The sequence below is a fragment of the Vanellus vanellus genome, assembly GCF_965231255.1.
Source record: "Vanellus vanellus genome assembly, chromosome: 5".
Taxonomy (NCBI): Eukaryota; Metazoa; Chordata; class Aves; order Charadriiformes; family Charadriidae; genus Vanellus; species Vanellus vanellus.
In genome coordinates, this window is record NC_138910.1 from 17,241,706 (window position 1) to 17,256,242 (window position 14,537).

The 14,537-nt window shown below is 40.7% G+C and overlaps 1 protein-coding gene across 1 annotated transcript in view; it reads left to right on the forward strand.

Moving 5' to 3' along the window:
* Positions 1 to 14,537, forward strand: part of SMARCAL1 (SNF2 related chromatin remodeling annealing helicase 1) — a 38,446-nt gene that overhangs the window by 12,344 nt on the left and 11,565 nt on the right. Inside the window, exons 7-9 of the mRNA XM_082484352.1 lie at positions 1,485 to 1,643; positions 3,416 to 3,481; positions 11,711 to 11,851. Of these exons, the coding sequence (XP_082340478.1) occupies positions 1,485 to 1,643; positions 3,416 to 3,481; positions 11,711 to 11,851 (366 nt within the window). The remainder of the gene's footprint in view (positions 1 to 1,484; positions 1,644 to 3,415; positions 3,482 to 11,710; positions 11,852 to 14,537) is intronic.

A 14,537-nucleotide genomic window follows, 5' to 3' on the forward strand; every position in this document is an offset into this window, starting at 1 on the left:
CTGGAGCTCAATTGCCAGAAATTGTCTTCATCTCAGAGTTGTTGGTGTTTTATTTTGACTTTCTGGGATCAGGCCACTGAGTGCCTTTACATTCAAAGTGCCATAGAAAGCTAGCAGGAAGATGCGAGGTACTCTTGGGTGAGAAGTACTGCAACCGTGTACCTTTGGAGTTCAGCATTGAAACTTAAATAATTAACAGTCAGGGCAATTTCAAAGCACTTTTTGTGGACAAAGATCAGCATCAAGTGAGAAATATAGTGTCGCTTTTACAGTATGAATTAGTTATGTGCCCTTTATTAAAAGGAGAGAGCAGTACAGCTGCCACCTTTGTCTAAGTTTTGGCTTAGTGTCAGCCACATATATTTTTGTTGGGAGCTAACCTTGTCTGAATGTTGGCCCATTTTGATTGTGGTGCTGACCATAAGTGGTGAAGGATAGTTAATTGTTAGTTTCTCACATACAGAGAAGTGTGAGAAGCTCACATTTAACTCATCAGGCTGCTGGATGTTGTTCTTGAACAGAGTTGAGGAATGACGCTTGGGGGGTTTCCACAAGCAAAGGGCCTAGAGACAGAGATGCCATTTCTCATCACCAATCCTATGGATATGTACAGATCCTGATTGTTAAAGCCCCAGCCAGTTCCCTGCAGAGCAACATCAGCAGAACTCAAATATTGCAGAGAGGTTGGTGTCATTGGGGACACAATTACAAGGGAAATAGTGGGTGCTCAGTAGCTAACAGATGGGTTTGGGGGAGGATATCTTGCTCTGGTGTGTGAAGCATTTCAAGAGGTTGATTTGAATGACTATCACCACATGTATTTCAGCTGCTGTCATAGAGCAGCTGGTGTATTGTCAACTTGATCTTTTCATTTTGTTTGTTCGTTTGTGGGTTGTTTTTTTTTTTTTTGTAGACTTTTTAAGAAGGAGAGGTAGTGGAAGAGTTTTTGTTGATTTGAGTGAGTTGTACTTCATCTTCACTGTGGAGTAAACATTGCTATAGTGAGAGATGTTTACTGCTTAGAAGTCTGTGTTTCACAGCCTGAGGTTTCCTGTTGAGTGGGAAAACTAAATTTCCCTGTCAGTAGTGGTCACTGTTCTCTGGCTCTGAACATAGCAGGTAACATTGTCAGGAGGTTATACACATTTCTACTACAGATCAGATATTTATTTTTTTTTCCAGTAATGAGCAAGAATAGAGCATATTTGAGCCTTCCTAGCTATGGAAGGTAGATTTGGCCTTAGAGCCTGAGTTCTGTTCTTGACCTTCCCATTACTAGGGTTGTTGCCTTGGGAAGGCTGCTTACCCTTACTGTGCTCACAGCTGGTGTCTAATGGCTGGGGGGGTGGGGGTAGGGTGTGGGGAGGGATGGCTCCACATTCTAAGCACTTATGAGGTTGCTCTGAGAAGCAGAGGACCTGCTTGGGATCCTGACAGAGGACATAAGCACCAGAATGCAATTAATTGCTTTCCTCTTCCTCCAGGCATTTCACAGGTGGCTTCCATCCTTGAGTCCAGGTAGCACCAATGTCATAGTGACTAGCAAAGACAACCTAACAGCAAGTTTGATCAACATTGTCAGCTTTGACCTCCTTAGCAAGATGGACAAGCAACTTAAGAACACTTTCCAAGTAGTTATTATTGTAAGTGGGACACTAAAATATTGAAGTTAATATGATGCTGCAAATGGGGTAACCTTTGTGGTGTACAGCAGTGTGAAGTGGGCTTTATTCAGGACTGAAACAATCTTGTAATTGTGGCTGTTATCACAGCTCTCTTCATGAGCTCTGAAACCTTTTGAGATAACTAGTAGAGTTCAGTTCCTTTTTGATTCCTAAGGCTGTGTTTTCTCTTTTACTGGTTATGGTGGCTCTCTGGTTTCTTTGTGGTTGGGCATGTCTGCTGCTGGAGAGCAGAGTGTTTAATCTGATGTGTCAATACAGTAGTCTTGGAATTGTATCTTTTTAAGGGGATTAGACTTCGGGGTGATCTTAGTGTTTATCCAGTAAACCAGTTAACCTCTCCACATCAAGTATGCGGGTAAAGCATCAAAAAATCTCCCTTTGCTTGTGTTCCGTTGACAATCTGCATTGTCTTCTTTGATGACTCCTGTAATTTCTTTTGTAAATTACTTTGAAATCCATTTTTTAACCTTTTACAGAGCCATGGTAAAAGGCATTTTTCTAGATTTCAGTTACTAAAAATTCAAAACATCAAGTGTTTCAAATTGACCTGGGATCAACAGAGACCAAAAGTGTCCATGTAGCTTATTATGAGTGTTCGCTGTTCTCAGTCTAGTTTTCAGCACACATATGCACCTTTCCCTAAGATCATGACAATTGGCACAGCATAATCCTTTTGTTTCTCAGCATCAGATGGGAATGTAGGAATAGATGGAATTCTTTGGAGACCAAACTACTCGTGGGGGAATCGATGTTTTTCATTTTTACTTTTTTCCCCCGCCCCCTCTCTGATAAGACGTTCTGTCAGGATAGAAATGCAGATTGTTACTTTTGTATGCTGGTGCTTGAAGTAAAGGGACTTGATCTTTAGGGCTGCTGCCCTGGAACCTTTTACCAGCTCTGAGCTGGCAGATGTTCTTTCTGTGTGTTTATATGTTCAAATTTGGACCCTGTATATGTTTTTACGGATCGGAGTAGTCCTACTGAGTGCTGAGTTTCTTTGCTTTTTCTTCCAATCTTCTTTTGATGGCTGGGAACATAAATGTCGCTTATTTGTTAATCAGGAGGGAGAAGGCTGTGCCTGAGGCGAGGCAGTTGTGTTGTCTTTGCATGCATGGTTGCTTGCTCATCCACACGTGGAAAGATGAGAATGTACCCTTGGAGGGTGCAGATTACTTTTTGTGTCTAAGTTCTGCCTTGCTACAGCAGTAGAAATGAAGCCTGTTTGGGGGTGATATCTCAAGTAGGAGGCTATTATCCACCTGGTGAGCCCTATCAGCAGAACAGTTGGATCCTAATTAGATTTCTTTTTTTCCTGATCGTTTTCATTAACCCCTTATTTAGGGAAGTGGCAGTGTATAGGCCTCCTATGTTTGCTGCATTTAAAGGACACATAGGGGCAAATGAGTGTTGGTGGTGGAAATAATGTTCCTCTTTCTCCTTCCCTCTCCAGCCCTCTCTGCTCACTTGCTTGCAGTCGTTTGAGATTCATGGCTTTAAAGCTTATTTCTGTTCCATTTGCTTGCAGCTGCAGGTTTGAATGTAGGAAGCCTGCTACTCTCCATGCTGCCGTTTCGTTTAGAATTTGATGTGACTATCCCAGTGCTTGAAGTATCCTCTGGGATGATAGGCTTGTAATATTAGATAGCTGACAATACTGGGAATTTGTTCTGTAGCCTGCAGTTGGACTATGGATCAGAACTGTCTTCACTTTCATCCTTATTTTGTTTCAGGATGAATCTCATTTCCTAAAGAACGTAAAAACTGCACGATGCCGAGCTGCCATGCCTCTACTCAAGGTGCGTATGCTGGGTGCCAAACCTGCAACTAAGGTCAGGCTTCCAAAGCAGTGTTGCTCCATTTAACAGGTTTAGGAGCCAGCAGCTGAATTCTGATGATGTGCAAGTGGAAATCCAGGTAACATTGTAGATCCAAGAGCAAAATTTGTCTCTGGCTTAGCCACTTGTTTCCATACAAATGTTAGATGGTAAGACCTAACAAAAGAACTTCAGAAGCTCCCTCGACCTAATTATGGTACTGCGACTGATGAGTTTTATGGTGATCACAGAATCACAGAATTTTCAGAGTTGGAAGGGACCTCTAGAGATCATCTAGTCCAATCCCCTGCTAAAGCAGGATCGCCTAGAGCACATTACTCAGGACTGCATCCAGGTGGGTCTTGAAAATCCCCAGAGAAGGGGACTCCACAACCTCCCTGGGCAGCCTGTGCCAGTGCTCTGTCATCCTCACCGTAAAGAAGTTTTTCCATGTATTTGAACGGAACTTCCTGTGTTCTAACTTGTGCCCATTGCCCCTCGTCCTGTCACTGGGAACCATTGAAAAGAGCCTGGCTCCATCCTGATGGGGAAAAGGAAATGTCAAAACTTACTGAATGTATTCAGGGAGAGTAGAAAGAATATAGTAGTGTCAACATAGCTTCTTTAATGGAAATAATCATTATCAGTTACTTGGCACACAAATTGCTGCTGTATATCAAAATGACATTACCTAGGTCCCTTTGGCTTTGGTTTTGATTTTGGACTCTACTGTTACTGCAAGCTTCCAATGTACTTGTGTGGCTGGGGTTCAAGAGCACTCTTGTTGGTTAAATGTACAAAACTAGTAGGAAATGGGAGAATGTGAGGTTAGCAAGACAAGTGGCCCACAGAAGGGAGGCAATATTCAAGTATGGGATAACAGAAGAGATGTAAATTTTAATATTGTTCTATTGTCCTGGGATTAAAGAATCAAACTCTCCCTGGTAGCCACTAGCAGATTAAAGTTACGAGTAGTTTCTAGACACTGCAGAGTCTGTACATTAGAACAAGGTAAATGCAGTTCCTCTTCAGCAATTATCAGCAAGTGTATATAAAGAGAAGATTCGATCTGTGATGGCTTTATAGCAACCAACTTTTATATGCAAGATTCTTAATGGCAAGCCAAAGGTAGTTGTCCTTGAATAACTTCATTGTTCTCTTTTAAGGCCTGACTCTTGTCTTCTCTTGGCTTTCAAAGCACTTCAGGCTTTTAATGTTTGGAAACTAAGTAGGAGGTCCAATTTTATGGGCAGTTTGAAGTACAATAATTAGGGTGTATGTCTGAAAATGGTGGAAAATAACAAATTTACCTCATTGCAAATGCTCAAAAAGCAGTTTCATCCTTTCCTACTTGTAGCTTTGTAAGGATCAGCTTGTCAAAATTATTTGCAGGCTACAAGATATGAGAGTGAAAGATGGTAGCTGTTAAGTGGAGGTTAATTGCCTGTATGCACTTACTGAGAATTTACAGTTTTATGCTGTCACATCACTGCTCTTACAGAATTGAGAACTGGTGCTTCTGAAACTGAATTTCAGTCTTCTGAAAGCATTAAGAGTTTCATGTTCATATCATGCATTATCTCACCTGCAAACAGCATACAGTACCAGATGTTTCATGTGAGATGTTCAGGTAAATTTTATTCTCTTGCTTGCTGACTGTAACTGACTATAAGTGAGTATTTGCTGTAATAGCCACTCTTCCGCCCTCGATGCTTTCCAACACAGGCATTTTTCTCTAAAACTACCCGATTTGGCAGCTTTGTCTTCAACTACTAGTGAGTGATGCTGTGTTCACTACTGCACAGCACGTTGCAGCAATGCTTTCATATTTGAAATAACTGCCAAAATATGAGGAGTTTTCATCACTTGATTACTGGATTTAACAACTATACTATGTAACCTTTATAGTAAGTAGTCAGTGGGGTAAAAATGGGAGTGTTTTCAGTATTTTACATGATTCTTTGAGATTAGTGAGTAAGATGCGTTGATAAACATGCTGCTGAGGATAATGTTCTTGCTCTTGCCTCCTTTATGTTAAAAGGAGTAGAGCAGTACTGGGGCCCTTAGAAGAGACTAAAAAAAAGCTGTATCCATAGGCAAGCCCTTCATAGGTGCTTCTAGCACTTCAGTCCCTACATTAAGTTCACAGTGTGAAGCCATGCCGGTGCTGTAACCAGAGCCCCTGGAGCCAACTCATGCCTTGTCTACCTTCCAAGCATTGCCACTTCTGTCTGTTATTAGCATTATACTACTTGAAACTTTTTGGAATTGCCATAGTTGCTTGTATTTCTTACAAGGTTCCCAACATTCTAAAGCATTAAAGCTTAGCCTTGAACTGGCTTTTGGGAACAGAAAAGGAAAAAAATAAAAACCACCTAAGAAATGTCATCCTTGGTCCTTACATCCTACAAAGATTTATGAGTCCATAATGACACTGGACAGATCTAAGTTAAAATGTTTCTGAGCCTGAAATGTTTCTGTCACTACCATCCGTACTTAATGGATTCTCTTTATCTTGATAAAATCTGCTCCTGTGACTTCTCTGTTTGAATAATAAGTAAAATGTAAAAATTGTTGCGAGTGTTTAGACAAAACTGCACACTACTCGGATTAAATCAATACATTTATAACAAAGTTGACTTACCTTGGATATTAATTTTGAACCTGCCTTGTTAGACAGCCAAACTAAATCTCCACCCCTGAAATATTTAATCCATGGTTACAGCATTTAAAGCCTCATTTTAGTTTTAATATCTGACATTGACCAGTTTTCAAAATGAAGTGGTATTTTTAGCCACACGGTAATAATTAATCTTCTTCTGCTCTGTTGTATATATTGTGAAGCAAGTGTGGTATGGAATTGTCAAGCAGAACCATGTATTAAACATGTGGCCTAAGTTTGTCAGTTGGGAACTTCTAGACTTTTTTTTTTATATTAAAACCCCACAAACTGTGTGTGTGTGCAGTATTCGGTGTGTGTACTATTCAGTATCTTTTGTGACATACTCAGTTGCTACCCTGACAGAGATTTAGGAAAGCTTTGCTTGGGACAGTGGGAAGTGTGACCAGAAAAACTTTTTAGCGCACTTTTATGATGGCTGGACGTATGCAATGACCATGCTCACTACCTGGTAGCTTGCCCCACGTTGTCATTAGTTCAGAGTAGGTATATAGACAGATACATTGTGCCTAATTTATTGTTATTGGACAAAACTTTGAAAGGAACTTATAATTACACAAACAGTAAGACAGGGTGAGCTGAAATAGCAGGAGGAAAATGTTTAGGCCAGATTTCTTATTCCCTTCACTTGGACACAGGGGAGAATGCTTCATCCGCCTACGTGGAACCAGGTGGCAGTTTGTACACAGTCTGTGTGCATCCCTGCAAAATTATGGAGGCGGATGGATTGAAAGCCATAGTAGAAAACAGTCCTTTGATGTTTTGGCATGTGGCAAAAATCCTGCTTTCAAGCTCAGCCAGCTTTCACACTGGCCAGTCTGTGCCAGCAGCTGCATGAGATCTGTCTCCAGCTTCAGCATCTTTTCTGGTACTCAAGAGAGCTAGAAGTTCCTGTGTTCAAAGTGGTCCCTTTGTCTTGTTTCCACGCACATCAAAGTGAGAATGGCCTCGTGCTGTTGGGCTTTGGTTGAGTCACCGTTTTCAGGCTTGGCTTGTCCCTGCCCCTAATCCAGAGCTGTGGCAATCAGTAATAGGACCTACTTGTTGCCTTGCTGTTTTCTTTAGTCTCATGATTGGGACTGAGTTCTCCTGGGCGTACTGACAATATTAGTTGTTCTCTTCGCCTCTGCCCGGCATCTGCCTCCCTCAGAGGCAGAAAGTGTCATGGAGTTGCTTCTTTTGTAAGCATTTTGTTTTTTCCTTCCAAGACTGTACTGATCCAGAGGCATCAGCATAGGAGAGGGAGTATACATGCTACCGATATCCATAAAACAGCAAAGCCCAGGGGGTGAAGATGAAGAGGAAACAATAAAATAGAAGTTTTTCACTGATCTGTGGTGGGATCTCTTGGGGACTGGAGTGAAAAGGATTCTACATCCTTCAACCAGCCAAAGCACCGCATGGTCTTTGTTCTTCTGTAATTGCATGAAGTATTGCAAGGCAGTGGAAATTGGGGAAGGTCCCCATGGAACATGGATGAGTTTTTTGGAAGCATGACAGTAAGTTTTTTGTGAAGAACTGGGTTAGAAATTGAGAAACAAAAAGTATCTAATCAAAGATTCCAGTAGCATAAAATGGTCTTATTCCTGTTGTGTTCCCTATGGGCTTTGTTCCACAACATTTGAGTAATATTACTAATGTGATTGTTCCTATTGAGCTGCTGTTCAGGTTAATAGCGTGATGCACATACTGATGTTTGCAGGGTTAAAGGTCTTTGTTTCTATTATGGAAGTCCAAATACATTGTGTGTCTGGAATCTAATACTCTTTGTGCTTGTTTTAATAAAGAGATGCTTAAAAATAATAGAGGGAAATAGGTCAATGCTGAAGGTAGAAGGTGAGGAGGGAACACAAAAATCTCCCTGTCCAGTGGGAAATAAATAGCAGCTGTCTTTAGGCACTACAAATCCATATGGATTGGATAAATAAGCCTTTGCTTGTTGTCACCTGCTGAGAGAAGGAACTTCATCTTGAAATTGGAGAAGCTGGGGACCCTCAAGGCTTCATCTTCAGATCTGCTCTCACCTTCCATTTTCCCTCCCTTCTCGAAAGAGGGGGTAGTGTAATTTGCTTTGGTCATAGCTGATTGTTGCCATTTGATACACATTCTCTGTATAGATGTCACTTAAGAATAGGGAAAAGTGTTTATATTTTTTTGAAAAACCACTGTAGGATCATCTTATAAAATGCAGAGCCCTATCTATCTTACCCCAATACAGAAACAGACTCCTCAAAACAGCTGCAACCCTTTTCCTTTATGAAATCTTCTATTTCATCAGGTGATTATCTCCATTATATTATGTCCACTCTCAGATTTTTCGTTTCACAGGATAATGTATTCTTATGCTAAGCAGTTCAAAATGACAGAGTAAGCAAAAACTGGGTACACAAGTAATTGTACAGCCACAACCAGCCACACATTTAAAAAAGTATGTCAGTTTGTTAGCATATGGCAGAGCTCATGCTGTGAAATTCATTTAACACAGAGACAGTCATTGTATGTTAATGAGGCTCTTTGCATGTTCAATTATTTCGTTGTGGCATAACCCACCCTCCTCACCTACTCCTCTTGAAATCAGTTGGGTGCTGGGTTTTGACCTCGAAAGTAAGTGCCACCGGGGGTTACTATTTCATAAATTATTCTTCGACTTTGAAAAGTGGCATTTGTAAATGTTGTCACAGCTGTAGAATTCATTCTTGCTGCTGTATTGTGTGTGCAAGTGTAATGCTATAAAGCCACAATTGTCTTATGTTACTTAGTAAACGAGGGCTACAGAACAGGTCTCTGCAAGTCAAGTCATTGTCATAGTTCACTTAAACAGTCTCGAAAGCAGCTGTAAGAACAAGGACACATGAGAGAGAGGAATGCTTCTGGGGAAGATTAAACTTCATGCCTAAATGCTAATGAGCAGCTAAAGTTAGTTCTTCTACGTGGAAATATGTATCAATTGATTACAGATCTGTTTTTGCTAGAAAGTCCTTGCTGGTCACTGCAATCTTATTTTCTGTGCTGTTGTTCCATATTATTCTTGTAGACCTCAGAAGAAAGAGGGTAAGCTCTCACTCTTGACAGCACAGAAGGTTCAGCAGGAAAGAAGAATTAAGCAATGATCAGCAGAGACTTTTCTGTAGGAGCAAATCTTTATTGGCATTTATTCAAAATGAGTTGCCACTAGAAAAGAGAGATGTGAATCAAAGCCATTTCTTTCATCCAGAATTTAAGTAAGCCTTCAACGCTTGGAAACTTGTCTTCTTAGGATTATTGTCTTTTCTTCTTTTCTCTCTTGAGCTCCTTCTGTCATGGATTTTAAAACTGAAAGGGACCCTTGGGATGAGTTAGACCCCCTATGTTCCACACAATTTTCTGGAATTAATTTCTTCAAGTCCTTCAGAGCTCTTGTGGAGCTAGTGCCTCTTTTTAAATTTTATTTTTTTTTGTCACTGTTGTTTTTTACTTCTAGATTTGTTTAAAATGGTTAAATATAGAGGATGTATCACAGTCCTTGGTAAGTGCTTGCAGTGGTTAGATACCCTATCTGTTCAAAATTAAGTTGTGCACAGCAAAGCAGCAGCTGGACAAGTTTAGAATTCAAATAACCTGTAACTTCATCATTCTGGCCTTTGATACCTATTTAGGGATTGGGGAAGGAGCCTGACTAATTGTTTTGACAACTGGGGAATTAGCGTTCCAACCTCATCTCATGTAGCTCCTGAGAAGCACCCTCCAAAGAGGAGGAGCCTTGAGAATGGTATAAAACCTTTCAAGACACTTGGGTTTATGTTGCATTTAACGTATCCCTGGTCTGTTTTGAGCAAACTTTTCTTGCTTTAGCTTGATCCAGAGTTATTTCAAGTGAGCTGTCTGTAACTGCCTGGCCTCCATGTTGTCTTTTTCCTATCAGTGGCCTTCTGTTAGTCCAGGAGGAAAAAGTTTTAATTTGGAGGTTCCTTGCACATGTGGGACTGGCTTGTCTTGCGTTTCAGCAGATTTCTCAGGGTAGTGTCAGTTTAGCCCTCAAAGGCTTCTGCAAGGCATCAGATATTGTCTAGGTTCTGCTCGGTTGTCCTCCACTGTACCTTAATTTTAAAACCTGACCTAATTTCTGCTTTATCACTTTGTTTACTCATGGGATCTGATATCTTCGGCCTCTGTGACTCCTCCCTCTTTTGAGTAGCATAGGCACCTCTGTCTTGTGCAAACTAACTCTCACCTTCCAACATGTCCAAAGGTTTGACCTCTCCTCTTATTTACTTCAATAAATACCCTGCTTTTTTACACGTGTATGGGAATTGTCTGATCCTGGTGGCGATCACGTTTCCTTCGGATCTGTTTAGTAGGGATGGAGGGAGAAGGCAAGTCCCACCTTGATTACAACCTATATATAAATATCTGATAAAGAGTCCTGAAATTAATTTCCGGTAGCTGATCTGTGAACTCTTTCCACCAGATTTGGTTGGCAAGTGGATGAATAAGCTGAATAGATTTGGGTGACTGGTAGATCTCAGTGAAACGATAAAAGAATTTAATTTTCTTTTTCATTTAAATGTGAATGAGCTGTTGGTACAGATGTCACTCATGAATCTCTTTGTTATTTTAACGAACCTGCATTAAACCATGCAGGAAATTACAAGGCATTTGTAATTTGACTACTATATGTGAATTTACAGCGGTAGAAATTCATAGCTCTCATCTAATAATAGAATTAGATAATAATGCAGGTATGGGGATAGAAATGCATCTTTGAGGCTTATATGTCTATAGTGTAATTTTTTTTTTCCCCCACTTTTTGGGACCACCTGCTTTAGATACAAGTTTCCCACCCCCTTCCAGTCTCCCCTACAATACATGTTTTATGGTCTTCTTACATGATTCGTATTTAACTCATGTTCTAGCATCCAGCCAGCTGTGCTTAGACTCACCCTGGCTGTTAGGTGGACATCTTCTGGTCCTGCTTCAGGCAGCTTCCTCTTTCTGTCCTTGCTACTAGAATTTAAAAAGAAAAAAAAAAAATGAACAAAAAGTAAGAAAAAAAAAATCCTACTTCTCTGGATATCTTGTGCTTTTGTGAGGAAGACAGTCTGTTTATGGCTTGCTGTGGCACATTTATTACCAGAGAATTTATTTTGGAGGTGAGGATGTACCTGAAGAGGGTGTGTCATTTTCCTATGACATCTGATGCCAAATGAAATCTTGAGCCAGGCGCAAGATATTAACATGTCTAGTGGGTAAATGCCAATTCAGAAGCACTGTCATAAAAATTTATGTCCCCTTCCCTTATAGCGTGTGGATGAGGAATAATAAACAGTATGGTTTGTCCTGCTTCCTAGAAGTTTTAAGTACTGTCCTTGAGTCTGAAGCACTGTCTTCAGGCAGTGAAGGCTGAAGGTATCTGTGGAAGGTGAAGTACTCTTCCATTTATGGTGCTTGGAGAATGGCTCTGGGATTTTCTTTCAGGACTGGGGATGACTTCTTAGCAGGTTCTGCTTATATTGCAAACTGTATAATAATGATGCTCCATTTTGCTTTCCCAGGCTGCCAGGAGAGTGATCTTGCTTTCAGGAACCCCTGCCATGTCGCGGCCCATGGAGCTCTACACACAGATTGCGGCTGTCCAGCCAGACTTCTTCCCACAGTTCCACTCCTTTGGGCTACGCTACTGTGATGCCAGGAAGGTACTTCAGTGGGGGAAGGCACAGACTGGGACTCTGCAAACAGCATTTCATTTTTTTTTTTTTTCTTTTGCAAAATGTGGAAGCTTTTAATTCCCTTCCTTCTGTCTGATATCACATCTTTTTTGAGAAAGTCTAACTGCAGAGTAACATTTTGAAAGCTTTCAACCTGAGAAGCTCTAGGTGCTGCAGTGGTGGGCCTGAGACATGGAGGCAGTAATGCTTCTTATCAAAGTCTGCCCTCAAAACCACAGATGTAAAAAGCTTAAAAAAACCCCAAAAGCCATTGTTGGGGAAATGAGCCTGTTCTAATAAGAACTTGCCCCCAAAGTGTTTTAAATGGGCAGAGTAACTATGGGGCCTTTAGGCAGCTGTAGGCTTGGGCTAATTGATTAAAAAACAAAAAACAAAAAAACAAACCAGTTTCTAATCTGCTTTAGTGACTGTTTAACAAAGGCAGGCCTCAGTTGCTTGAATTTTGGATTTTATACCTCCAGGTAAGTAAAAAATGAAGACTTATAGTCCGTCTGTATTCTACTCTCTTCTAAGTCAGGAAATGGATGTGGTCCTCAGCATAACTTGAAAATAAATTAACTTTTCTTATCTCTGCCAGCTGCTCAGCAGTGGTTTCAGCAGAACCATTGAGTCCAACCACTGCAAGATCTTGTCTTTGCAGGAAGCCAGCATTTGCAGCCATGATGGCAGGTGTCTGCCTTGCTGTCAACGTATGGGCAACTCAGCTGTGCTTGGATTTGCCATCTCTAGGGTGGCTGTGTGTGTTGGAACACACGCTCCTAAGAGAAGAGCTTTTGCTGCTGCCTGTTGTACAAGGAGGCTCTAGGATCTTCTGTGTTAGTTGCACAGACACAAAAAGGGGAACTAAAGTTCCCCAAGTTCTGATTTGGAACAAGAGTCCTTTAATCTGGCTTGCCCTCCAGCTCCTCCAGGACAAGCATACAGCTGTTAGCATGTGGCACAGAATGACTTGGCAGTGTGAACATGGACCAGTAGTGCATGAACTTGCTTGCTCTGCTTTGTTCTTGAGTATTCCATTTCACTTCTTGTGCCTCGTTTTCTGTAAGACTGGGCAATAACTTTCAGCAGAGTGGTTGGAAACACCAAATGAACATTTCAATGCTCAAAAATGTTTACAGAAGAACTGATCATCATCAGTGTGTGCCATAAAAATAGCTATTTGTAGGGCTTTTGTGTTTGTTTTCTTTCCTCTGTTTAGGGTAGCTCACATACGCCAAGTTTCCATCAAGATGATTCACATTGCAGTCTCATATAAAGTTCTCAAGTCCCCTTTTTCCTAGGTCTGAATGCCCATTTTTTACTTTCATAGCTAGTGTAGTGCCGTTCTGTATATGTCCAAATGTGCAAGCTAGATGAGCAATTCATTGGCTTTGATACTCATATGCTGATGCCGTTGGCTAAGGCCATTTAGCATGCAGAGTCACAGATACAGAGCTTGAGTTCTAGAAGATGACAACATTCATGTTAGCAAAGCACTGCTTTTCTGGCAGAAGATAAACTTACTGTTGCTTCATCCATAGTAGGAATCATATGGAGGCAGAGGACTATGTCTTTTCCTGAGTTTCATTATCTTTGTTGAAATATCCCTGTATGAGCAGTGTCCAGAATGTTTCCTAGGGGGGAATTAAGAGATGCAGTTTAATCTCATTGGTTTTCTGCAGTAAAAAGGAAAGTGGAATTGCAGCGTGTGAATCTAAATAGGTTTGGAGTTTCATAAACCCTGTGAGGGTAAAGTTCTGCATGACTAGCTGTTGCTTCAATTACAAGACGAATGAACCTCAGGTAAGATGTTGAATTGGATAAAAGAAATAAAATTGTTTTGCGCGATCCAGGTTGTAACAGTGTATTCTGTGTAAATGAGTTTTCAACCTACAATGAAACTCGGCGTGGAGGTCAGAGTCTGTATTGGCTTCCCTTCAAAACCTCTGCAGGGTTTCTACTACAATTTTGTTTCTCTGTTTGACCTGCCTCTGATAGACAGTAGAGGTCTTCTCAATGCTTCCTGGGACATTTTGCTACAGTTAATGTCAGTAAATAATAGAGTGAACCTAGAAAGAAGTTGGTTATTTAGAGAAGAAGTGGGGCTGCTGGAAATTAAGAGATGTGGATAGTATTGCAGGAAAAAAAATGGGACTGCTGAATATTGAGTTGCTATAGATCCACTCAGCAATGAGTAAATTAAGAGGTGTTTTGATGATTGTAGTTATTCCCTCATGATTGTAGTATGTCCCTCATGTTCCTTTTTGCAGCTCTAACCTGAGCTTGTGTTAGGAGATATATTCTCTCTGAAGAACTGTTGTGGTACATTTTTGTCATTACTTCTATGGGTTCTTCTTTCTGTCCTCAAAGTGGCAGCATTGTGAGTGGGGATGGAATTGCTCAGAAACAGAGGGGTTTTGCATGGCTTTTGGAGATCTGTCAGGATGAAAGGTGCTATGTAAAAATGTTTTGATATTAATAATAAATCTGCGTTATAAGGTTAAAGAAAAATTGACAAACCTGAACCATTCAATTTAAAACGAAAACCTGACTAGTTTCTGTCTGAAGATAATAGATTTTATGACAGCAAATTGCAAATACCTGGCAGATGTGATTAGAAAAGATATAAAATAAAAGTTTATCATTTTGTAGTTCAACCTCCCAGCATTTGTAC